The sequence below is a fragment of the Scatophagus argus genome, chromosome 3, assembly GCF_020382885.2.
Source record: "Scatophagus argus isolate fScaArg1 chromosome 3, fScaArg1.pri, whole genome shotgun sequence".
Taxonomy (NCBI): domain Eukaryota; kingdom Metazoa; phylum Chordata; class Actinopteri; family Scatophagidae; genus Scatophagus; species Scatophagus argus.
Genome location: NC_058495.1, coordinates 21359480 through 21386112, shown reverse-complemented (window position 1 = coordinate 21386112; position 26633 = coordinate 21359480). Strand labels below are relative to the sequence as shown.

At 42.6% G+C, this 26633-nt stretch overlaps 2 protein-coding genes across 6 annotated transcripts; both read right to left on the bottom strand.

Moving 5' to 3' along the window:
* Positions 1–283: 283 nt before the first annotated feature.
* Positions 284–14333, bottom strand: ccdc120b (coiled-coil domain containing 120b). Its single transcript, XM_046384698.1, has 10 exons — positions 13868–14333; positions 7605–7704; positions 6681–6811; positions 5986–6087; positions 5771–5891; positions 5529–5588; positions 5023–5176; positions 4155–4256; positions 2800–3837; positions 284–2150 (listed from the first exon to the last, which is right to left on the bottom strand). The coding sequence occupies exons 2-10, from the start codon at positions 7651–7653 to the stop codon at positions 2054–2056; spliced, it is 1854 nt and encodes a 617-aa protein (XP_046240654.1). The 5' UTR covers positions 7654–7704; positions 13868–14333; the 3' UTR covers positions 284–2053.
* Positions 14334–14574: 241 nt separating this feature from the next.
* Positions 14575–25791, bottom strand: mbd1b (methyl-CpG binding domain protein 1b). Of its 5 annotated transcripts, XM_046384693.1 has the most exons (17): positions 25308–25790; positions 25122–25206; positions 24100–24654; positions 22957–23097; positions 22351–22492; positions 21558–21847; positions 21365–21447; positions 21171–21214; positions 20476–20616; positions 20297–20377; positions 20087–20107; positions 19885–19977; positions 19140–19301; positions 18874–19050; positions 18464–18541; positions 17339–17446; positions 14575–17256 (listed from the first exon to the last, which is right to left on the bottom strand). In XM_046384693.1, exons 3-17 carry the CDS (start codon positions 24477–24479, stop codon positions 16783–16785), a joined length of 2415 nt encoding a protein of 804 aa, XP_046240649.1. In that variant the 5' UTR covers positions 24480–24654; positions 25122–25206; positions 25308–25790; the 3' UTR covers positions 14575–16782. The 5 variants fall into 5 exon arrangements, with proteins under 5 accessions (XP_046240649.1, XP_046240652.1, XP_046240648.1 ...); XM_046384696.1 differs by having other exon boundaries at positions 21171–21211; positions 25122–25791; XM_046384692.1 differs by having other exon boundaries at positions 25122–25790.
* Positions 25792–26633: the final 842 nt, after the last annotated feature.

Genomic DNA, 26633 nt, shown 5'->3' with positions numbered 1-26633 from the left:
TTGAATAAATTTGCTTCAGAGCTAAATTTATATCATTTACTTTCAACTTACAGAGTACGTTATATGAAAAATACATTTACGATCCCCAGTGCACAGCAGTTTGGTCTTTGATTTCAGGTTTTAACCAGGTGGAAGAAGCTGCATGAAGCTGGATGTGAATACGTCGGACAGCAGAGGAAACCAGGTAACATTCAGTGTGCTACAGTTTGCAACAGAGAGGAAAACAACATCACTTATGACAAACAAAGAGAATTACATTCAAATGAGTTCCAAGATGGCCAACATTAAATGGGGGGGGGGGATAAAAATACATTAAATTCTGCTTACACTGAGACAAATACTTTCAGCCTCCTTGAGAATTTCATTTATTATTCTGACTTGTCTGAAGTTTACGTTGCAGCTATTAAAACTCTGGTTACAAATATACTGTATTATGACACATAACTACTCTGATTTAAAACTAATGTAAAGTTCTTAAAAAAAAAAAAAAAGCACACGAAATGAGTTTAAATCATTACAAATACAAAAATCAGCCAGCATGAATTCTCATTTGCAAATTTACTGGTATGAGACCTGCTCACACCATCATTCAAAACTGCAGCAGCCCTATTCTGTTCACACCACCAACCTCACTTTATTTTTTGCAACCAATTCAATAGTGCTCACCAGGGGGCGGAATGAGTGTGCGGGAGGTTTATTCTGATTAAATACATATGTCGTTAGTTTAAAAATTACATTGTTAGTACGGGAAGAAAATATCAGCTTGAAACTCATCAGTACAATCCACACTATATACAGACTAACACTGACCCTCAGTAGATGTTGACAAAACTCACTTTGCTTAATTTTTCCCAGTTAAAAACCCTGTCCTAAGCTTCCTACTGCCTGTCATCTCACTTGGAGACAATTTAATAGGGAATTAAGGCTTAAGATGTTCATAAAGTGCTCCATATGACACTCAAATCATCCACAAGCGACTGCAGAAAGAACTGATTTGATATGAGTAAATTACTGTCATACAGTCATGTGCTACAGCCATACAGCAGGTCTCACGACAGCCCTCGGGGGTTTTTCTTAAAACTCGTCTAATTATTCTGTCAAGGTCAGCACAGAGAAAGCTACATTTATCGGCCAGCACCGAGCTGAGTCTAGAAAACGAACCGAAAAATCACAATCTGTATGACATCAATCCAAATACCCTAATTTTATGACATCGTGAACTGCTTTCAGTTTTCAATTAGATGAAGCTCACAAGGGCTTAATGCCAGCATTTTTCACATTATCAGAAAGCACTTTAAAGTTTTCTCACCAAGATTTAGTTCTGATATTAAAACTTTTAGGCACTCTCGTCCGCTACACCGGTACAGTTCATGGCCCATTTCGTTTATCAAACATGAAAAATACAAATGGCTGTGAAGAGCAGACAAAGACTGAGGCATGTTTTTTTTTTTTTTTTTACCTTTTTATATAATTTACAAACACACATTCACCGGCATGTATGAATACTTTTCAAATGATGTGAGCTCATATAACATCTTTGTATATCACACGATTAATGAGCAATAAATTACCTCTTTAATATAACTGTATCTTTATATCTCAGACGATACAAAATAGTGATTTAGAGTTGTATATATTCTGTAAAAAAGTATATCTCCGGAGACTTTTCAGGTTTATTAGGAAGGATTTCACTGCTCGTGTCGGACAAGAAATATCAATATATGAAGTACAGCATGACCGTATTACTATTAGTTAAGTCAGCTCCAGTGCACATCCACATGAGAACACTGAGGTTTGAAGTTCATATACTGGTGGGATCAGGTAGAACACGGGGAGCTTGCCAAGGCTTCTTCACACTGTACAGCTATGGTTTGTCATTTATTCTCTTTCTGCTGAGGTTGCCATGTTTTGTTTTGCTGCTGAGGTCACATTGTATCAACTTGTCTGTGTGACTGTGTGAGTCTGAGTGAATGTGTGTGTGCGTGTGTGTGTGAGGCTACAGTGTTTTTGCTCATATAATGTTGTGAGTCTATACGTGTGTTTCTCTGCTGCTTCAGACTAGGGTTCCTGGGTCTGCACTGGGTTCCTTTGGGGTCACTTCTTGCATCTGTGGATGAGGAGTCTCCTGATAGAGAGAGAACTCCATCGACCTGTTGGGGAGGCAAGACGAATCAATACAGCGCTTCACAAACAAGAGGCAGGAAGTGCCTCATGAAATGAAAAGTATGGATCGTGGTCAGAATATAAGAAGAAGAATATATATAATAATGGAGCCTGGAGAGGGATGTCCTTGAAAAATCACGCTTCTCACAGACCACATTACTTAATTCACTGAAGCAAATAAGTGAGAAAACTTTTTTGATCGGGAGACATCCAAGTGCCTGGGTGTTGGCACGAGGCAGGCAGTAGCACATAATGCTGACCTCTATACAAACACAAACAAAAATAAACCAGCCAGTCGCAGGGTGATGGATTGGTTGGGGAATAGTGTGAGAGTAATGACACCATCCCCTGCTGGAGGACTTGTGGCCAGCTTCTCCTTGTAGATCAATAAAATGTATTCTTACATAGACCCTAAAACATACAAAAACCCCTTGAGATCAGATAAATTTCATTTGTTCTGCTTTGACTGCAAACTGATTGTTAAACACAAAATAATGAACAATACTGAAAAGTTCCATTCCTTAAGGCTTATTTCCTTTGCAAGTAATTATGATGTCCATGTATGAATTGTTGCTCACAACAGTGATGATGATTTCCACCAACGGACATACAGATATAAAAGACAAAAATACTGACCTTCCATGCAGTGGGTGACCATGGAAGCTGGCTGACTGGGGTATCTGAGACCTGTGGAGGTTGGCTGGTTCACCTTGAACAGACTGGGCTTGGTGCACCAGTGGATAGGGGTGTGAGAGGCGAGAGATCCCTGCCTCGTGGCCCTTTGAGGCCGCAGGAGGATAGCCGAGGGCATTCCTCAGGTACCAGTCCCTCAGTCCCTCCAGAGCCAGGGCTTTATGCAAGCTTCGCGTTGAGTCTTCTGGGGTCGGGAGAGAGAACTGTGGCGGTCTGCGGTTGAAGGAGGGGCCAGATAGCTCTGTCTGGTAGGGGTGCAGATTGGGGATGGAGGATGTGGTGGTGCCAGAGGTAGGAAGGGGAGACTCGTAGGCTGACAGCAGGATGGCATCCTGGGGATGTTGCTGCAAAGGAATAAATGGTCCACAAGATTTGGTTCTGGTGACTTTGACCCTGCGCAGCTCGGCTTGGGACCCTCGGAGGACCATGGGGCTGTAAGGAGGTGCCGCACTGGGGAGGTGCACCTGGGAATGGGAAAAGCCGTTGGCGTGGGGAGGCACAGCCGCAGTGGAGGACCGAGGAGAGGACATATCCTGCCAGATCCTGCCAGTGGACTGGTACAGGTGGTGCTGCACTTGCATCCTCTGCTGTTTCCCCCAGATATAGTCCATCAATAGCTCATTGTAGCCACCACCAGCCCCTCTGCCACCCATAGACAGACGTAATTTGGCCTGTTCCACAGAGCCTTCAACATGTCTCTCAGGGCTGCCCAGATGAATGTGCCGCAGCTTGCCATCAGTCAGTGTCTCTGAGCTCTTGTAAGGGCCTCCTCTGGGCGGCATCCCATTTCTCGGAGCAGGATCGTCAGGGAGGCTCGATCTGTCCAGCAGGGCTTCAGAGCTGTTGCTTCGCCTGGCGCGGGAGCTGTAAGGGCAGCTTCGCCGGTCGGAGGAAGAGCCCTCCTGGGCCAGCGGAATCATATAGGGCACATCCAGGCTGCCAGACCACTGCTTCAACCCATTACCACCTGATGCATCCGACCTGAGGCAGAGATAAACACAACAACAGCTTACGTTAGGAGAGCACTCAGAGCAACTGTGGACAAAGAAAAATGAGCGAAAGCAATTTTAATCAAAACCGTGTAACTCCATTTCACACAAAATCACTTAAGACGGGACCAGAGGATGAGCTCAAGCCCTTGCTGGTAGCTAAGTATGACACTAATCGTTGTTACAACCCCGACTCTGCGTCTGCACTCAGCTGAGTCATTAAGCCATTTCCAACCACACAGTCATCACAGCGGGAGGGAGCTGTGGCTGTGCAGCATCGGACAACAGCAGCAGCACATCACAGATTACCTGACGTGTACGCTGATAGGAGCGGTTCGTGCCAAGAGAGGAGTAGCTGGAACACTTCTGCCTTCAACGTTAGATGCACTTCTTGGTAAAGAGTGAGTTGGGCTGTGAGAAGCAACACAAGAACACATGGATTTAAATGTACACATTCATCAGCCAAAAACAATCGAGACTGTATGCACACACAGCAGTTATTCATTATAGTTTTGTATTTTTGTATTTTCTATTTTATTTATTTTGATTTTTGTTTGGGGGAGTGGGTTTGCATTTCATGTTTAGTTTTAGTTTAGTTTTTTTTTTGTCTAAATATTATATTAATTTTTTATTATTACGGAAAGCAAGGTTTAAAAAGTTCAGAGCAGGCGTTACAATACAAGCACACCACCATCAGGGTGTCGTGTTTTCATCACAGTCTCAGAATAAAGATGTGGACAGAAGCCTCGACGTGCTTGTGTTGCATGTGCAGACAACTTGGCAAAGACTAAATATTCATCCATCCATCCATTTTCTATACCGCTTATCCGTCAGGGTCGCGGGGGAGCTGGAGCCGGAGTACCCGGAGAAAACCCACACAGGCACAGGGAGAACATGCAAACTCCACACAGAAGGGCCCAGACCGGGATTCGAACCTGGTGAGGCGACAGTGCCAACCACTGCACCACTGTGCCGCCCCTACATTATTTTAGGAAATTTTGTAAGCACACAACGCTGCTTCATGTAGTTTTTTAGTCTGTTTCATTTCAACTAAAATGCTTTTTCACAACTAGTTTAAAGTCTTAGTTAACTATAATAACCCTGGCACATGCGCACACAGACACTTATTGTATATAAACCATCGAGCAGACTGCACAGTTTGCAGCATAAGAGGTACCTGACGGAGCTTGTGACCGAGTTGCGACGCGTCCTCATCTCGTAGTAAATCTCGACTGGAGACAGCTTCCTGCTGATCCTGTGGTCAGGGCTGCCCAAAGTGAGCCGGGGCTGAGACAGAGAGCGCTGGTCAGCAGCCACACTGGGGGAGGACTCTTTAGGGAGAAGAAAAAACAAAGAAATTATTCTTTTGATGAAGTCCATTCACAGAAAACAAAAACACTCATCACTTTCATTAAAAGCACAATAAGCCAAGCATGCTGTTGCGGGTTAACAACTGAAATGTGACAGCATATTCGTACTTGGCGTCTTAACAACAGAAGTGCAAATGAGCCTCCCACCCACTAAGTGTGAGCGATGTATTTTGAGTGTGATGCAAATACACTAAGCTAATTCTGCTGTCTGCCTACTGCTGTGTCAGTTAAGCTCATTATGAATATGGATATGAAGTACATCCACCAGAGACAGAGTTAATGTTAAAAGACGGTTTGTATTCGGTTGACTCACCATTGTCATGGGATGTCGAGTCTGACATGGAGCTTGTGCTCTCTGACATGACTGTGTCCTCTGAAAGACATCCACAGGTCACAGATGTTGCAGTATGGCATTAGATATATTAGCTAAACACAAGTGCAAAATGTGATTTTCAAAAGAATTAAGTGTGAATGATGGTGTAGCTTCTCTTTTATTCACTTAATCCAGATGTTTCTTAAATGAATATATGGGTTTCAGGTGCTTTGCAATTATACCCGTGTGACACCCCCGATGAACTGTCCTCTTGCTATTAGGGACGTTTCGGTCCGATTCTGAGTGTCTGTAGAGAGCACCAGTGAAGATGGCTTTCATCTGCTTTCTCTGGGCCGCCTCATCCTGCAACCAGGGAGAGCCAGGAGTTAGACAACAAGATACACATAGAGGTGCAGCTACTGTGTAAACACAATTGGTATTCAAGGTGTTGACTTACCTCTGCCTTAGCGTTGGGCAACAGGCCAGCTCTGCGCTGCACCAGTGGGGGTTTCTCTCCAGTCTCCAGGGGGAAAGCACGTGGCAACTTCCCAGTCAGCTCCTGCAGAGGACATTCATTAGCCCCCAGTAGCTAAAATCCATCTTCTCACTGGCCTGTGAGTATTATATAAAATGATACCACTTAAGAGATTACATTAAGTCTCAATAAAACCACCTTTTTGCTGAATGCACTGAAATAGGCATGCAAGAAATAACGTTTCTTCCATAATTTACCTCTAGAGCAGAAACAGAAAAACTGTGCAGATGAGCTGTGTTTCAAAAATTTTGCTACACTGAAAATAGAATAAACAACTTGTGAATCCCACAATAAAAGATGCACACAGTGAGTCACTATACATTGAGCTGTAACCACGTTTCAAACAGCTGTTAATGAGAATCTGAGGCAGCTGTAAGCTTCATTATAACGTGTGAACAAATTCTCTGAAGCAATCAAGCAAATTTTAGTATGCAGCCCACTTTAAATGAGACAGAAGTATGACTGATTCTCAAAACGTTCAGAGATTCAAATTTACAGAAGTTTAAAAATATGCTTTAGTTTGCAGCTCAATCATCTAAACACTTGAGGTGAGTATGGGGTGAGGATGTTGTGCCCTGAGTCACACATGTTGTAGATGTGAAGTGAGAGCTACTCACTGCTTCCTGCAAACAGACTTGTTTGAGCTCTCCCACTCTGGTGTTGAGGAGAGCCTCCAGGGCCTGCTTCCTCTCTTGCAGAGCTGCAATCCGCTCAGCCTGCAGCTTGCTGTCCTGGCAGCCTTGAACATCTACGCATCACAGCACATGCAACACATCTTCAGAAAGACTGGAGTAGAGTTCAAGGCTGGCTATACTCGATTTTTTTTTATTGTCCATACATCCTACAAACAGACTCAAACACACAATGAATTGATCATACTGTTTGTTGTGTTGTTCGTGTGTCTCTTATTCCTTTTTGCCATAGAGCTCATTTGTTGTCCAAAAGCTATTAAAAACACCTTATAGATGAAAACTGTAGTTTATTTTGAGTGAGCCCCACATATGACAACCTGTTGCCTAAATACTTGCTGGAGCCCAAAATGGGTATTCATCCACAGCTAAAAACTAGTCCATAACACATCCACAACGTCCTCCTGTGTGAGAAAAATTCACTGAAAAGTCTTTTTTTTTTTTCAGAAATTACCAAGAATTTTTTATAAATTAATCACTGCATTTGTCATCAGTGCGAAACCATTTGACTTGGGGTTGAGTAATAATTATTTAATTTGAAAAGTGCTGTCTTTTGGTTTCCACTGTTTCACAGTCGTTTCTTTTCAGAGACTGTTACTGACAATATGATATCTGCTCACAGCTACTCGGCGCTCTGATGAGATTATCTGACAGCTGCAGAGACAGTACGTGGAAAAAAAGGCCTTCACACATACAGCTGTTTTTTCAGCTGACTCTTCCCTTGAGAAAAACACTTTTGTTTTCCTTCTGTTGAACTGTTAGAAAAAATACAAGCTGATAGATTTGCCAGGCCACTTCAGGCTTGTCCAGACACGTAAGCGTCTGTCTTTACACTGTGAGATTATTACTCACCCGGAGCCCCCAGACCCATGGACGTGATCAGATGTCCTTTGACCTCCATGTGCTGTAATTCTGGGGACTTTACAACTCACACTCCCAACCACGCCCTCACCTGTTTGAAAAAGAAACTGAGAATTAACTGCGGCTGATGTGCAGCGACAAAATACATTAAGGGTTACATTTCGATTAGATTTACATTTTAGTGTGTTTGCTCAAGGTGTAGAGTCAGTGGTTACATTTCTGGCAAGCCAGCAGTAGATTAGCATGAGTGCCTCCCAGATCAGATTACATCAGGTACCATCAGGGGTGGGGGGGGCTTTGTTTAGGTTATTAGGATAGCCACAGCTTTACTTAAAGCACCGCAAATAAAGATCGGACAGTATGTTACCAAATTTCTTTTAAAAAAAGATTCAGTATGTCCCAATACATGATAGGACAAATGGAGTATGGCAAAAATACCAGGGTGCCCTACTGAAAATATCAAAGGTTCATTAGTAATAAGTCTGATCCTAACTTGACTTGTACCTTAAGGCGTCCTGAAAATGAGTAATAATCTCTATAATTAGCTCCCAGACACAATTAGCAAACCAGCTACATTGGAGAGAGAAGGAAGAATGAGGCAGGAAATGCAATGTTAATAATGAATGGAGAGAAAACGAGAGAGAGAAACCTAATCCCTGTGTGTTTCATGTCTCACTGGGTCAATACGCCGGCACAAAAGAGAGATCAAGAGCCAAAGGGATAGCGACGGGAGCAAAGTGATGGAATAAATAACACAGACGAGGAGTAAAAGCAAAGTTCAGTGGAGATTCCTGTTCGCCGCAGCCATAAATGTGAAGGTTTACAGAAATTCACTTTGTATGGAATTACGTTCACTATATTTTATAGCTTCTACATATCAGATGTGGGGTAGCTTTATTGAGAAGGAAAACATAAAACTGTTGCTTAAAATTTGAGATGCTGCCTTCACTCCTCTGTAGCAAGTGCGCAAAGTCTCATGTGCACTTCTCCCCACATAATGGAGGTTCATTACAAACAAAGCGTCCTTCCTAATACCCAATAGAGACTTGACATCCAAAAATAGCGATAGCGTTTTCTGCCAAAAGCCTCTCATTCAACGCTGCTCGCAAATCGCTGCCATAAACAAGCATCTTGCCAGTCGAGTAAATCATAAAATGACTCCATTCAGCCCACAAATCTGGATGGCAGGCCTCATGGGCTGAATCAGAATTACCCATCCAAAGATGGCTTCTGCCAGCATCACATCTTTCAAAAGGAAAGATTTATCTATCGGTTACTGAGCAGCTTTCCCAAAGCTCTGCACACAACTGGACAGATTTCTCCTTTTTTGGGTCAGTTAAGACATAGGCTTTTGTTTTCCTCACTCAAACACCATAAAGAACGGGGCTCACTTTGTGTGAGGACATACTTGAAATACTTGTGCCGAGTTTGCCCCTGCGCTGGAACTGAACCAGTCGCTGCCGTTTGCTCCCGTACGTGTGAAAACCCATAGCATGCTCGACCTCCCATTGACAGACAAGTAGGAGCCTTTCACACAAACAAGAGGCAGAGTTACGACCGCCGACTGCTCAGACAAAAGCCCATCACATGAACCTTGTTACGCAAAACCGAGTCTGTGATAATCAGATTTTAAGTTAATCTAATATAATGAGAAGTACTTTCACCTGGAATGTCCGAGGCAGTGTCATGCGAGCAGAAAACCCACTGAGACGAGCAGACGAGAGAAGACAGGCTGAGACATTTGGTACTCATTCATCTGGATGGTCGCTGGGCAGCTGAATACAGGAGCCAAAAGGCCGCCTTGCCTTTAAAGAACGGCTTTGTGCAGTAACCAAAACATTTGCCTGGAAACTGGGTGCTATCCTTCTCACCTCCTAAAATGCGTGCTTTATCTCTTTGTAGAATTAACAATCCTTTAGACTGCAGCACTGTGGCCTAACTTAATTAATGTTACTGTGTTAAACAGATACGTGAAGTGTTAACAAAGCAACTTTTTAAGAACGGAAAAATTACACTCTTCAACACACTCAAGGGTTTTGCCACAAGTGATCTTGAATGACCAGTAGCTAGTAAACATTAGGAGGTAAATATTGGAGTCAAACTGATGTTACTATGTCAGTTTGCTGACTTAATGTACTTCTACGTAGAGCTGCTCACCCCAGTGACGCTGGACACACCACATAAAGCACAGCAATTATATCACATCCAGCACACCCTGTCTACTGTAGCTCGACAATGTCTTCACGCATGTATCCAGTGAGTGCGTCAACTGACGTGTGCGGAATAACATGACACCAGTGTGTGATGCACTTCACACTGTGTTTTCGCATTTGTCATTATCCCGTAATTGCTTGTTGTTCAGCAAAGGCTGCACACCAGGTTACATTTAAGTCTTACTTTAGGGTATTATATCAGTATTTGCAGTTCATGAGACACACATTTCACAATGGCTTCTTGTAACATACTGGTAAGTCTTTAAGTGGGCAGATTTCCAAGAACAGCTGTTACCTTTTGTTTGAAACAAAAAAGATAAAAAACAGAAGGTGAATCCATGGCAAGCTAGCAGCAAAAGAACGAAAGATAAAAGGTACCAACCACAGAAAGTGAATTGACAGAACGGGGAAAAAAAAGCAAATGCCATACAACGGCATCATAATATCAGGCACAATTTCTGACAATGGATCACTACAACAGTAGTGAGTACTTAGCACCACTCAAAAAAAAGGCTTCCCAGCATTAACTCAAGTAAGACAAAGATGAAGCAATCAACTGCAACAGGTCACCCTCTAACCACTACTGAGTCTAACAAATAACACACCTGAGAGGATCAGCGGTCTCGCTGGTTCAAGGCAAACTCTAACTGCTTAAACATCTGGTACACAGATGTGTGCAGAGGCGCAGGTACAACAACACGAGACTGCATCGCATTCCAGAGAGAAGTCTGCGGGAGAAATGGCGGGACAATGAAGAATCAGATAAACTGGATGGATGGCGGAATAGATAACACTGTGGGAGCCATGTTGTTTAAAACATGAGCTGTGCGATGAGTTCGAGCCGCCCCTGTGCAGCGCGCATCACACGAATGCAAATCAGAGAGGAGTTTAATATTCAAGTCCAACGGGCTAAACACTGATGCCTGTAAGGTAGATCCAACCCTACTGTGTCCACACAGGAACCGCACTGCTCTCTCTGAGGCTTAGAAGTCCTACGTATGATATCGAAACGTTCACGGCAAAGCTAAATTACTACAGGCAACAGTTTTATATCCAGTCTTCTGATCACTTGATAAAGACGATGCCTTCCGGCTCCTAAACAGATTCACTCTCTCTCTGCTTTCAGCTTTTATCTGGCCCAAGAGTCCCAGGAACAGGCTACTGTTGTCAGCAGCATTTATGTAACAGATATATTCATGACTTACTACAGCATGTCTTAATATGTAACAGTAGATTATTCAGCAGCAACCTCCTAGCTGTTGCAGCAGGTTATGGATGTGCAAAATGTTGATTAGTCCCTTTCAGGAGACAATAAGGAGCAGCTGAGATGTAAAAGAGCAGCTGAAAAATCATCTCCAGCCCTCCACAGACAGGTGAGGCGGGCAGCCCGCATGTTGTCTGTTGGTGTTGACACAGCTGCTGCTGTTGTGACCTTACACATGGTAACCAGAGCAGGGCCACAACTATACGCCTCCTGCCTGAGATGTGCAAAGGTCTGGAAACAGTTTCTGAGGAGTCAGAACTCGCCTGGCAGTACTGCAGAATGTGCAGCTTTGAAATTTTTGCCCATGTTGTAAGGTCAGCTCTTACGATGCCTTCATGCCGTGACAACATGGCTGGTGTTTTGGTTTTTGCATGTTTTGTTTTTTCTTTTTCTAATGCGGCTCACCTCTAAACCTTGTTTTGTTCATTTGTAAGAGAAGGGTGACATTACCCTTCTTTATCTGCAAGCTCTCCCTGCCACTCAATATGCAAACTCCACGGGTGTAAGCTGTAATGATGTGGATGAGCAACAGAAATGCCAACATCCTAACATTTTTAACCTGAAGGGGAAAAATGGGAGAAAAGCAATTCTGGTATCTGCATGAAAAAGAGATCAGTCAGGGCCAGGCATGGGGCTGATTCAGTGCCGAGGATTTACTGAACTACCTCCACCTGACCAACCCCAACCAAAGAACTGTGGAGGGCTTATGCGAGGTCAGCTGACCCTACCTCCCACCCCCCACATTAATATGATGTCTCTCTATATCCATGAAATACGGATTTATAACACGCTTATCGGCACACAGCAGAGCAGCTCAGCTCAGACTGACCAATCACGTGGCTCTCAATTTCTCCTCCCTGGCCTTGACGCTCACCTTTGCACATTTGATGTAACTACAGCGGGCGAAACAAAGCAATCTTGGTGATTGCTATCCACCTGGATTCTGCTAAGCTGAGGTGGGGGGAGTAATAAAGAAAGGAATGTGGCTCTAACATCAGAGGGGATTATTCCTATGCATTTTCCCTTTGCTCGGTAACACCTGGAGGGATTTCTCTACAGTATGTATTCCAAAGTCATTTTAATGTTCCGCTGTGGCTGTAATCCACCTTGTTTGGTTAAGAAAGGCAGCTTACGGTGTGAAGCCACAGCCATACACTTACATACAACTCATTTCAACAAACGAATAACAACCTTGTCTGACTCCTTTGTGCTTTTGTGTTTTTAAACGCAGAAATGTGGGTGAAGTCCCTATTATTATCAGTGGCACTAGTACATCTTCAACACTTGAAAAGGTCAGGGATTTTACTCAATGTGTTCACAAACACAACTTTCGATGAAGCAAAAAGCACATTTTCATTTTACAAATGTACAGGTAAAAGGTGTGATGAACGGCCCTGGATTCAGATCAGCAGGGTAAGTGTGCGACTCTTTACACACCCCACTAAACCAGCATGTTTGTCTGTCAAATACTACTGAGCCTAAAACCATGTCACTCCCTGTCTTGAGGGCATCATAAAAGAGCGGTGTCACCCTGATGCAACAGCGTGGCAAAAGAATACCATTGTGTTTGAACCAATCTGGGTCAAGGACCAATTCCACGGTGTTTGATTGAACTGTAACACTAAAAATAGCATGAAAATCACAGGGAGCGCTTTATAGAAAAGTAGAGTGGGATGCAACCAATTTCAAGATTCTAGCAAACAGAGAGGGGAGAAAACAAACACCCACATGTGTCAAAATCCCCCCTGAACAAGATGAAACAGGGCAGGAATGGCCTCCTAGCTTCCCCTGCAATAAAACAACTCAACCAAACCTCTTTCTTTGCCAATGGCCCAAGAATTCAAAGCCCCTGCAAACACAAGAACCCAAAAATAGGAACAATCAGCACTTTCCACAAAAGTGGAAAATCCTCTCCTGAAAACAGAGAGGTGTTTCCCAGACACACCAAAAGGTGGACTAGCAGTGAATCACCCTGAAGGCACTGACTGACCCACACAACGCATTTGGGTGATTTTTTTTTTCCACATCCAGACAGACATCCTTGCTCAGGAATCTGTTAATAATGGGGCTTAACACTGCTGCGTGAGCGCAGGCAGTATTTATATATGATAACAGTGAAATCAATACGGCCCAGCAGACAGCAGTAACAGCGTGCCTATTTTGCTCCATAACAATGCAGTAATGGGGGGACAAGTTGTGTATTCCCGAGAAGCATGACACAGATTTTTCTTTTCCTTTCTTCTTTTTTTATTTACTCCTTTAAAGCTGAATTCACGCTGATGCAGTTGCAATCCTGGCATTTCCTGCCTTTTGATGAACGCAAACCGTGTTCCCCTGTTTACAGATGAAAGAGACGTTGGGTTTCATGTCCTACGGTCCGTGCATTTAATTTACAGGCGTGTTATTTTAGCTCAGCGTGGAGCGCATAAAGCATGTGTTCCCACAGACTGCAACAACAGCCATCCTGCATCTGCATAGTCGCTGCAGACGACAGCACCGGCTGATCATTAAACACCCCGGACTAATTAATGGGAGCAAAAACATATCGCAGGTGTGTCAGTGCCTGACACGGTGACAAACCCGGTTTTCACATGCAGGTTGAAATAATGAATACAACAGCAAATATTGTCTTATAGTCTTCAATGTAGGCCAAGGTATTTTATTATTTTGATTATTATTAGCAGTAGTAGTATTTTTTACAGAGCATATAGGTTCTGTTTTCGATTATCTATTAATACGCCCAGTCAGGACGAGAAGGACATCTTGGTGCTGCTTACCAGAGAGCATGACCGATGTCTCCGGAGGTCTCCATGGTCCTCTGAAGCAAAACCAAAGCGAGAAAAATCATTCCTGCGTGACAGCACGGGACAAGAAAAAAAATCCTCCCCACAAAAAGAAGAAGAAGAAAGCTTAAACTAATTAAATCGTCAGTACACGGAGTGGAAAAAGCCCCTCGTTCATAGTGGCTTTGTATCCCAATTGTAATTCACCAGCAGCCTCGCGTCCTCCGCTGAGTCGGAGCCCTGCGCATCTCGGCAGACCTGCTTTCAGAGAGAAGAAAGCTTCCCCTTCTGCGCCGGATGAAGACCCCCCTCTCTATTTCACACACAGCCGGCAGACTCGCTGTCAGAGCAGCGACGCCCCTCCCAGATGTTACATGCCTTCAATGTGCGCCAGTCGGTCCCGTGACACAAACGTTGTTTTCCAGTTGTTGCAGAGGCGCGCGCACAGTGACGCGCGGTAACAGTAACCCGCGCGAGCTCGAGCCCATGCGTGCGTCGCTCGTCCGTCTTATCCGTTTAATCTGCGAGGACAGTTTTTTTTTAAATAAAATAGTTTATTTCAGTGTTATCCGGCAAAAAAAACCCATACTCGTGTTCGAAAAGAAAGCCAAGATATAACAGTGCCACAAAAAAACACATCAAATTTATTGTAACCCAAATGTTGATTAAAGTGCGTTGTCCACATATATTAAGAAAATGAATTGGATATAGGCGTGTTTATTAAACGATGGAGAAATTCTGAGGAAAACTTAAATAAACACTGAAAACAGCAGCTCTCTTATCCCTGAATGCACAACCTAATATTGGCTCAGCATTGTTCAGATTTTGTACGGCTGAAAGCAAAATACATCACAAAGCAACAAGTTTGAGTGATTAATTCCATCATTAATTTTATGTTGAAAAGGAGCCTTTTGATTAGAGGGACACCAGCCTAAATGTTTACTCCTACATAACAAGCTACTGTGAATCATCCAAAGTAGTTTTTGAGGGCGTCAAGACGATTCAAACAACTTGGTGGACGACCACTCAAAGGCTCTTAAGCAATATAAAATATAAGCCTGGTTTCAATTAAAGGCACTAACTGTGGTTTACACTGAAACAATGCATCACAATAAACAACAACAACTAGTTTACCACACCCAACAGGGGGTGGATGGGGGACGCAATAGCCAGATACACTTATGAAGAAGTCTGAACTATGGCCGACTGTCAATAAATATAAAATCTTGAGCTTTCACTTCTTTGACAGTTCACACTACAGTCTTCTGGGAATGTGTTTCAGGTGACCATCAGGCAGAACTGTATTTGATTAATGTTATAAAAAGCGGGTCAAATCCAAGTCAAAGTTTATTTTGCAACGCTGCCTTCAGAAAACACAGTCCGAATATATGGAAAAAGTTTTGCTTCAGTCTTTTTTAAATGTTTTAATTTAAACTAGATTACAATCATTTCTTCTTTTTTATTTTTTTTAAAGAATAATAATTGGATCCCAAACATTTTAAAATCTGCACAATTACGTGAGGAAACAAAATGAATTTCATATATTTAAAGAATGCATAATCGTTCACATTGACGAAGACACTGATGGAGAGGGCTTTCATTTCTGCTACAAATATCACTGTCAAGGGGAGGAGCATTTAGTAAGAATTCATTTTATTTATTTATTTATTTTGCATGTTTGTTAGTTGTAACGCGTGTCTGAAGTTAACTGCAGTGCTTTTAAAAGGTATCCCACTCGTTTTCACGTCAAGTTTTGAAACATCTGGTCAGAGTTCGTCGAGATTCTGAAGAAAAAGACTTTATCAAATTTAGCTAAATCATTACAAACACACGACACAAACTAAATAATTGCTTGAGTGTTGAGTGTGTGAGTCTCTCATGTCTCCTGGCAATCTTTACCTCAGATGTCCTGAAATTATTATTATTATTATTTTTTAGTAGCGTTCGCTTGGACTCTCTGACATAAAGCTGCAACTGTTAGAACAGCAGCTGTTGTCTGTACGCCGGCTCCAGGCTCAGCCATGGATCCACGTGGATCATCATGACTGACTTTTAGGCTCCATTCGGTGTCACGAAGATGATCTCGTGTCCTTCTCAGTTTGTGTTTTCAGGTAAGTCAGGTGATCTCTGGTCAACACTGTGGGACTTATGAAATCAAGTGTGTTCATTTTAAGGTCGACTTTAAAAGGATGGGAACTCTTACTTTGGTCAGTTTGTGCAGATTTATTTTCCTCCTTTTTCACATTTTTTTTTTAAATAAACATTGATCTGTATAAAGAAATCGGACTCTAGTTAATTACTAATATTGATGTTTAAACATTTAGTGTCAGTATTCAAAAAAAACAAACAAAAAAAACAAACAAAACAAAACTGTTTATAAATGAACTGGGTAAACAAAAAAAAAATGTTAATTTTACCAAAAGCTGGTCAACTCCATTAAATTCGTACACTAAAGTGTGATGACGACGATGACACGTCAAATATTGCTGGTTAAAACATAAGAGGCTTAAGAGCTGAGAATCTGACTTTGTTTTTTTGTGCTGAGAGAGAAAATTTGGGGTCAAATGTCCTCTCAATTGTGTGTGTGTGTGAGGTTGAAGTTTATCGATTGCTGAAACTGAACGCAGACGGATTTCAGCCATACTCATTGCACTCGCCAAAATTTGACATAACAGTCATGAAGAAAAAGCCCTAAACCAAGAGAACAGAAGACATCTGTGAAGAAACACACCTGGATTGTAATTTAACAGCTCCTGGAATGCCTTTGGTGATTCTTCAAAAAGTCAAATCCTACTATCACAGTCCAGAGGTAAATCTGAAAAATGTCATATGTATTTTCACCAGAAGAGAAACAGAAGCAAAAAGAAGAAAATGGCACAAACTTGTATCTTCTTCTGTCTCTGCTGAGCTCAAACTTCCTGCAGCTCTCTGCAGTTAGGACAGATGCTCACTTTTCTCTTAACCAAGAAATCACACGTCGATGCCCGCTCCAATATGAGTGGGTTTTTATTCAATAAATGCTGTTTGGGCGGTAGTCCCTGGCACACAACATACTTCTCCAGGCCCAAAAGCAGACTGACCACTTCAGTCACCGAGGACAGGCGTCCCGGGTACTTGTCGTACAGCGGGTGGGTGGGGAGCAGAGGCTGCTTTTGGACGGTGACCTGATAGCAGAAGCCTGGGTCGATCAGCACCATGGTGTCTGTCATGTTGGACTGTTTACTACACTGGATGAGCTGCAGCTGAGGACCCTCCACCATTATGGCATACCATAGGATTGGCAGTACAGACGAGCGCAAAGAGTGTAGCAACTTCATTAGCTGGTTTTCCATGTCTCCACTGGTCGCGGATGGGCTATCGGCCAAACTGAAGATCTGTGTGATCTGCAGACACAGAGAGAGTGAAAATAAATATGCAAGAACAGACTAAAACAACTAATATGAAAAGCCACAGCAGGACACTTGCCATGGGAAAGTCCTCTTCATCTTCGTCTTCATCTTCATCAGCATCAGCATGCCTTTGACCATCTCTGCCTGAGTGTGACTTCTCTGCATCCCATCTGCTGAGCTGGTCCTGGATTAATGAGGGTGAACTCATCAGCTCAACTATTTAACTATAACCACTGACAGTGAAAACTCTTTAACAGGAACTGTGTATCGTATTATAACAAAGGTGCTTTTAACATTTTGTCTTTTTGTCTGCCTTTTACAGATACCTCTCAGTATGGCATAACGCCAGCACAAGAAACAACCTTCAAAATGACCACAGAGTTGAGAGGCGGTTTGGGCTTTGCCTTTGACATGAGGAATGGTGCACTCAGTCTACGGTGGTGTCTATCGATCGTTAGGGTGTCAAATAAGAAAAGCCGCAGTTTTTCCTACTCGTAGTTTACAAAGTCAAAGCTGACTGAAAGCTGCAGCACTGAAGATGGGCCACAAAGCATCAGGCATTTTTGTCTAATAAAGTGACTGTCAAAACAAGTGACCACAAGAACAAACTGAAGGACAGCCAAGAAGAGAGAGGCGATGAAGACAGAGAGCAAACCACTTTTTTTTTGGGGGGGGGGGGGGGGGGGGGCTGCTGCCAAGTGCTTAAGATGTGTACCATATAACTGAAACATCCCCATTTAATTTCGGTCTCGGTCGTTGCATGTCACACCCTTCCTCTCTCTTTCTCTCTTTGTGTTTCCTGTCGAAATCTACCCTGTTCAACTGTGCCATAAAGGCAAAAATGCCTCCCAAAACTGACTTGTACTGTCACATGGACAAACCCACAGAGGATCAGAGTACAGAATGAGCACCACTCCAACTGGAGACAGGGAAACAGACACTGACACAAGCACAATTGCTGTATTAACAGAGACTGGTAAAAAACCTGGTCAAGCAGAGCTGGAACTGGGCCTGGATTTATCACACTGAGCCACAGGCCACAGAACAGCATGATGAAACACAGAAGTAAGGAAGTGGACAAGGTGCCAGAGGCGTTTGTGAAGGATAGTGTAAACATGTTTTGGTTATTTGACCTGATAGAGAAAAAAAATATTTTATATTATTATTACAGAGACTATAAGAGGAAAGAAGATAAATTTACCGGTTCAGAGTTGTTGCCGATGTGAGCGTCTCGGTCAGACAATCCATTCCGCTGCCCAAAATCCAAATGACCAAACTGCTGGAAGACAAAATTACGGTAAGTTGACATTCTGCCTGGTGAGATAATGATAATAATCTATTTTCTAACCTGCATAGATGATTGGTGGTTTCTCACATAGGAATAGAAAGGTGGTTTAGTTCATAGGATTGTTTGCTAACATCGACAGGCTCAGAGCTCCAGCTCATATTAACAGTCAAACACAAGAAAAGTATAAAGAAACCACCAACTCTTCCTCAACTCTCTCATGCTAATGTGTTGAGACATTATCTGCAGGAGAACACAGCTATCGTAAAAAAAGAAAGATAAAAAAAAAAACAGGCAAAAAGAAATAATTTTTTCAATTAACTCACTGCTTTAAAGTTAATGTCATCATCTTCATTGTCAGTGAAGTCTAAGCCAGATGCTCCTTTGTTTTTCTTGAAATTTGACTTTCGACTGTATGTGTAGTGGGGTCTAGGTCTGCCCGGCAGCACTGTGCCATCTGGCCCATAGTCACCTTGTCCCATCTGGAAAGGCAGCAAATGTCTCTGCCAAATGTAAGCACAGAGATATTTAAAATCAACGCTTTTACATTAGTACTGAAAGAGAAAGTAATTTCAAATCGGTAGGGTCTTACCATTGCTTGTCTCTGACACTGGCGCAGTCGACACTTCTGCCTCTTCTTGTTGCTGCCCCCAAATTTGGGTTTGTCTATACAGAAATCACATGTGCCACAGTCTTTCCTGCAAAGACAGGCTTTACATTCGCCACAGGACCGCCGCTTTCGCTTCTTGTGCCACTGAAAAAACAAGAATCATAAAAGTAGTTAGCACAAATATAAATGACCTTATGTAATTTTGTCAACTATACAGGAAGAGAACAGAACATTCTGCTTAAAGGGGAGAAGTGCAGACGTCACTGACAAAGTCAAAATAACCCAATTATCTCTGTGTATTTCATGAAGTTGCACCGTGTTGTCACTGTTAAGTGACTATTTTAAAACTGCAATACTGACTCATTTCAATGGTTAGCCTGTTCGGAAATCAGCATTACATACACTGGATAGCCTAGCAAGCTTGCCTTGTATTGCTGTGAACGTACATTTAAAGTGCAATATTATAGCACTAGTGGGTACTGAAATGACTGTGAATGGCTAATATTGTTCCAGCTGAAACTGTATAATCAGCCACATTCTGACTAAACTATAACCAAACTGAGCATACCGCCAGAAAAGTACTGCAGATTTGGACTGACCACTTCTGTGAACATTTTGATTTTTGTTTTCCTGTCTGACATGAATTCACACCGACCACAGCTTTGGTTCTCTAAAAGTAGAACTTTTTGGCTGATTCTCTATCACTCTAAGCAATCGTCAAACTCACATCATCATCGTCGTCAGTTGACAGGTCATCCTCATCGTCGACGTCCACGTTAACCGAGAAGTTCTCTGTGTCGCTGCTTTTGAGACTTGGGTGCTGTGTGAATAAAACGTCATCAGTGAGAGTGGGAGGGAAAAAAGTTACAGCAACAACACCAAGCATTTTAAATATACATCAATTTTGATCTTTCATTACAAAAAGTTACCTGTGAGTCTGTAACTTCACCCTGTAGAATAAAATATTTGTTGTTAGAACTTGCAGGAAATCAAATGATCATACATGTGGATTTCAGCAAGAACCCACTGATTAACCACCCTTATGAGCACAGCATATGGTGAGCTCTAACCCCCCCCCAGCCCCCCGAGATGGCAGAGTAAACGTGTACATTGTTGTGAAAAGTACAAGCTTTTATTACCTGGAAACTCATGCTGTCATCAAATGTTTCAGGAATGTCATTATAAGGCCTCTGCTGCAGGAAGCCTCCACCTCCAGGACCCTGATGAAACATATATGGGAGAAAAAAGGACAAATGCAAAACATAATTAATAATAAGCATCAAAATACATAATAACTGCTGTGCACCTGCCAGCTTACTTTGCGAATAGGACATATGCATTTGCGTTTCCGGCATATGCGTTTCCGTGACTCTGGGCTCTGCAGTCCATGCTTGCAGTTGGCACACTGCCCACAATTCACTGTGTTGTGGCATCCCACACACTGTCCACAAGGAATCCACTAAAGGCGACATGGAAAAAAAGTGGAAAAAAAAAAGAGGATCAGGTTGGTTTATTCATGAATATGCTGTTTTTAAAAACAAATTTCAACACTTTATATCAGTATCTTAATTCCAGAAAAACATGTAGAAAATCTTCTCAGTGCTAAAAATATGAATTTTCACCTTTTATTGTGCCAGTTGGAAAAGGTTTCTGACTGCTGTAAGTGGTTAAATGTTCAGCTACATGCAACAACATAACTTTTTAATAAACAAAATCACATAATGTGGGAATTCGACTTTCAATTCAGTTCAATTCAGTTTATTTACATAGCGCCAATTCAAAACAAAGGTTATCTATGACACTTTCCAATTAAAGCAGGTCTTGACTCTCTTTATTTAAATTTTGTAATACTGAGAGCCCAACGTCCCACCTTGAACAAGCACTTGAATTCTGAATCTATGATTTCAATACAGTCTTACTGATCAGTGTTTAATGGACCACAATCTAAACTTTAGGCTAGTTAAAGTAGCTGAAATGTTGATTCACACAGCTTGTCATCAGGCAGTGCTTTACCTTTCTGAAGCGAATCATTGGATGCTCTTTCGTCTTCGAGGCTGCTGGAATTATAACACACAAACACTGCAGGATAAGTAAAGCTTCATTGTCAACAGTTTTACCTCACCTTGGTTATTTGTATGACTGTCTCCATTGCCTAACACTATATTTGTCTTAGAATTAAGGCCCTGTACACTCATAAAGTTACATACCCCAGCATGTGGGGCAGCAGGGCCTCTTCCTCTGTTTGTCGTACCACGTTCCTGTGAAGGAAATACCGCATTTGGCACAGACCCTGCAGAGAAATATGCTAATGTTCAGTGCATTTGTCTTGTTAATTACATCAACTGTTTTATTAATAAGGTCAAAGATTTGAATTATGAATTTCAGTAATAATGGACTCACAGAGTGCTGTCCTCTGACCCAATTTCTCCATTTATGGAGGGGAGTGGGAGAGGTCTGGATGACGACGAGGGAAGAGGAAGCTTAATTTTATCTTCCACCGGTAGCTCTGCACTGCGAGAGCCTTGGTTTGAACTTCCCATTGTACTATGTGAGGAGGAGCTTGTCTGGTTGTGGTGGAAATTTTTGGTCCCCTGAATGGGGGTGAGCCTGTGGTGGGAGTCTGGAGTGTCAGCCCCCTCCCCCCTCTCCATCCAGCTGGACTCTGAGGAAGAACGCTCGCGGATCTTTCTCTAATGGATCAGAAATAGAAAGTGAAGAAACCCAATTCAACACACACAGGTCTTAAGCCAAGGACATGCAGGAGCCTGAAGTGCCGTGACAATATGTGCACAAACACCTCCCTGACTGTACACACCAGAGGCACATCCTGTACGCCAACCAATCCTGCTTCCAATCACACACAGAGCTGATCTTTATAATAAACAGGGACGGGCATTTTAGATGGTTAGATCTGACTTGAAAGGTTGAAAGTTATCTCAGACAGATCTATAATCATCACGATACGGATCTGTGCATATATTCAGATTCATTAGCAGAACGCGGAGAAAAACGATAGAGCCATCACTACAGATTACAAGCCAGTCGCAGAGCTCAGCAGCACAGTGTGCTCTTTCTGGAAAGCCCCAGTAATTAACAGGTACACCAAAAAGAACTGGGCAGCACTTTCTGGTGCATCCCCCTCCTGTGCGTCTCTGGTGTTACATGTTTTAGAAAAACACAAAGAGGCCAATACCTTCACTCTGTTTCGAACCCTTATGGGTGGTGCTTCGCCATCATAGAATTTTCCTGTCTTGTAGTCAAAGGATGTCAAGTCAAGAACTCCCTCCAGGACTGAAACCAGTTCTACTCGACTTCGCACTCGATCACCTCGTGGACTGCAAAATGCAAACAAAAATATATAAAATTACAGCTGCAAAGAGCTGGAGGACAACCATGCAAGGCTAGATGCTTCTGCTTCTTAATGGTAGTTGGAAAATTATTATTACTTATTTTTGCCATTTCATTTCAATTAAGGTAGAAACTAATTATTTTATTAATGATTTATCCGCTGATTAATTTTATTTAATCAATTGTTTAGTCGACAAAATGACCAAAAAGACTGCTGTATCTGAGCGTCAATGATATTCAGATTCAGACAATCATATACAGGAGAATACGGCACAAAAACTTATAAAGAACTTAAGAGTAAAAGGAGTGGCAGGAAGTAGCTAAAAAGTAGTAAAACCTCAACATTACAATCAAAGCTGTTGACTACAATCAAAGTTATACATTTAGACTGATATGAATTGAAAACAACATTCCATTGGGATTTTTTACATTTCTAGTTGACACTTTTTACCTCAGGTAATACACGTCCTTCTGTCCAATGCTAGAGCCTGAGCGCCGAACAACTTCTTTGCGTTTCCAACCATCTCCAATTATTGGCCAGTCAAGCCATCCTTCGTCAGGATGTGTTCGTTTCCGACGGGGAATATGAAGCCTGAAGAGAAGGAAATTATCCTCTTTAGAAATAATTATAGCACATGGAACAAGCAGACCTCCTGTGTTGAGAGAAAAGTACAATATACTAAAACTAATCTATGTAGTGTTATATATTCTTTCAACGGATTTAGGCGAAGATGCCGAGAAGCACATAGAGATGAAAGAGCCAAGGAGATCAGAAGATTCATTCAAAAGCAGGAGAAAGGAATAGAAAAGCATAAAAAGGCCCTGTGATTTTTTCACTGACAGCTGATCTGAATCACTGTTTAACCTTTAAGACACATATACTTGCATATGAGTACGGCTTACTTCCTACCAAATACCTTTAAACTGTAACTGTAAATACCTTAAATGCAAAGCGGTTGCACATGCATAACTACAAGCTCTATGATGATAAACAAAATGCTGTGGCTCTTGTGTCTGCAAACCTATCCAAAAGAAGACAATGCTGCTGTTGTAGAAAATTCTCTGCTGCTGGTGAAAAATGAAATAGAGACTTGTGCCAGCCGACAAGATTTTTATTTTCTTCGCGAAGAAAAGGTCAATCAACATACGAACCGTCAGAATGATTGAAAGACCCTGAACATGGGGAGACCTGAACATTTATACCTGAGAAACAAGCTATGGTATGTTTCACACCCTTCTGTGTGCCGCAGCAATCGGTGCCTCTACTCAGAGCGTTTTTACACTTTGCATCTGCTAACGGTACTGGCACCGACTTCCTGGGGTGTGACTCGTACCTGGGGTGTCCTGCAGGATTTTGCATACAGGCGGGCAGTTTAAGAGGTCTAGACATGGTAATTTAAAACACAAAAGGACCTGGTCTCTATGAGAAAACAGGATGTGGGACATCTCTAGTAGCAAAACACAAAAGAATTGAAATTATAACTACACTGCTCATTTACAGATTACAGAACAAGATATGCAAGCTCTGCAGACAATCAGCATCTTGGGTGACAGTATATTGGCACACACTGGGGTAAAACATTGTTCAACGTACTCATAAATCTTTTTGAAGGCCTTCTCGCTGCCCACCATGCTCTCACTCCTTTCACTTTCTCCTGCCAGGCTTTCTTCCTCTGGATCATTCCTTCCAACACTATCGGCATCCTCATCCTCCTCAAGGGGCTCAAACCAGTCAACAGGGGGATCGCCACTAGAACACTTTGCATCGTCTTTTTCATCTCCAAGGTCTTCCTGTAGCTGGTCTGAGCTGTTCTGTTCCGTTGTACAGAGTCTGTCAAAGGCTACCAAGTCCTGAGCTGGTGCTGCCTCAGAGATGGTTTCCGCTTCGTTGATCATTTTCTCTCCGTTTTGTTCCACATCGTCTTCCACAGGCTCACTGCCAGGGGCCGGGCTCCCTAGAAGTTCTTTGCTCATTGATGCACCAGTTCAGGCCACAAATGGTCCAAAGTGTTTTACAAATAAGATATCCTCTACTGTCGTATATTTTCACATTGTCCGTGGACAAAGCCACTTTGGTCTTTGCCTTGGCAGACAGATGAACCGTCAGGATGGTTAACTGCTGCTCAGGTTTTCATAACATGTCAGTAACCTGTAAAAAACACACACAAAAAATGGGATGGGGTTAAGAAACTCAGAGAAACATACTGAAGGTCCAATACCTGTTACAGTGGCCCAATACCGTTAGGCAACTTAGTGTTACCTTATGACAACGAGAAGCAACATCGTACTATACTGGATGGCAACGACTTAACGAGCGAACTAGTTAGTACTACAAAGTATTTACAGCGTGTGAATCGCAGTCGAGTCAACATAGGCTGGCTACGTTCCATAAACATAACTCGTACCTAACGCCGACGTTCCCGAACATCACTAGTTAGCATTGATTAGCTACCACTGGGCTGTAGCTAGCAAATGTTAGCTGACAAAAACAATGTTAGCGACAGAAGCTAAACTCAACTGCCGGAAAGTGCACTTCAGTATGGTGTTGATAATTTCGTAACGCGTTACTTAGCGTCATACCATAAATACCAGCTGTGTGATGTGAACGCTACTTACCGGGACATTAGGTTAGCTGGAGCAACAACTGAAGACGGGAGTAACGCCAGTCACCGTTAGCTATAGCGTTCCTCCACCATGGTTCCTATGTCAACACACTGATTATATTTCCTCTTGAATTGAGAGTTGTGTATCGCTACCGGTCTGCAAATGTTTGCTTTTAGATGCAAAACAAAACACACACACCTGTATTGTAATATTTTCCCAAAATGGAAGGTACTCGGAACACAAAGTGCAGCACTTCACTCAACATCGGGGTAGGGCTGGTGTAGCTAGCAACCATGTATCTAGCACCGACGGAAGCACCGGTAGGACAAAAGAAGCCGAGACACCAAAGACTCAAATCCATGTAATTCATGGAAGTACTGAGGACTTTCAACCTTTACACAAGTGCTATAAGTTCAAGTGGGAAATGTGCGTTATCATATTTGATTTACTTAATACACACAGTAGATGTTCACAAATCATTTTAGTAAGTCCAAGTCAAGTCTTTGACGGGCAAAGTCCAAGAAAAATCTTAAATTAACAGACATCTAAAGTGCTCGAAAGGCCACAGTGTAACACACAAGAGCATCTGTTTGAGCTGCTATACACTTTTTGATTTATGACAAAAGAGGGGGCCTTTGGTGAGAATGCTAGTGTGGCTCGCTGGAGACTTTTCTGGGCTGATGAGCTAATCAGAACGCTTTGGTCACGGCACCATCCCCTCTGGACTCGTCAATAAGCTGCTTTTAATGTGGACTGGTACGGTGGCCGACAAGTACAAACGCGCTGCATATACAGAAGGGCGCTGCAAATACAGAAATGCGCTGCATAAACAGCAAAACAAATGCAAAAAGAAAACGCCGTATATCCAGTCATACAATGGAAGTGCTCCGGGGCTCTAGAGGCAGTGCTGAGCTTCCCGAGAGACTCACAACGGACGTATAAACGTGTGGAGCCATAGACATAATAAAGACTTTATTACTTATTACTTTATTAGAAGATTTTGTCACTTTATTATGTCTATGTGTGGAGCAATATAACTTTCTTCTGCTCATATACTCATCTGCATATGTCTATGCTCATGTGCTCCACACTTCATACCTCCGTTGTCAATGAAGGATTCACACTGAACATGCACCGCCCCCCCGCGAATTGTCGCAATGAGAATCACTTATTTTCTCAAGCTGTGGGTTTTATACACTACTTGTTACATGCTGTGTCTTACTGTACCTGAGCTGTTGTGGTGGCAATTTAGCAGAGTTAAAAAAAAAATAAAATAAAGTTAGTATTCTCCGAGGTACACTTGAACACAACACACCTCTAACTCTGTTACAACAACGGTCGCCATGAAAGTGTATCCCTCAGAGGAAAATGATTCAAGAGAGTGTAGTTCACTGAGTGATTCGTTCACGGAGTGATTCAGCCGTCGGCTAGGCGGCTCCCTGCAGCGGCGCGCCGGCTGCTCGCCCGGCACTGCTGCATGCTGCAGCAGCTGCTCTGCTGACAGCTCAACTGAATTGATAAACG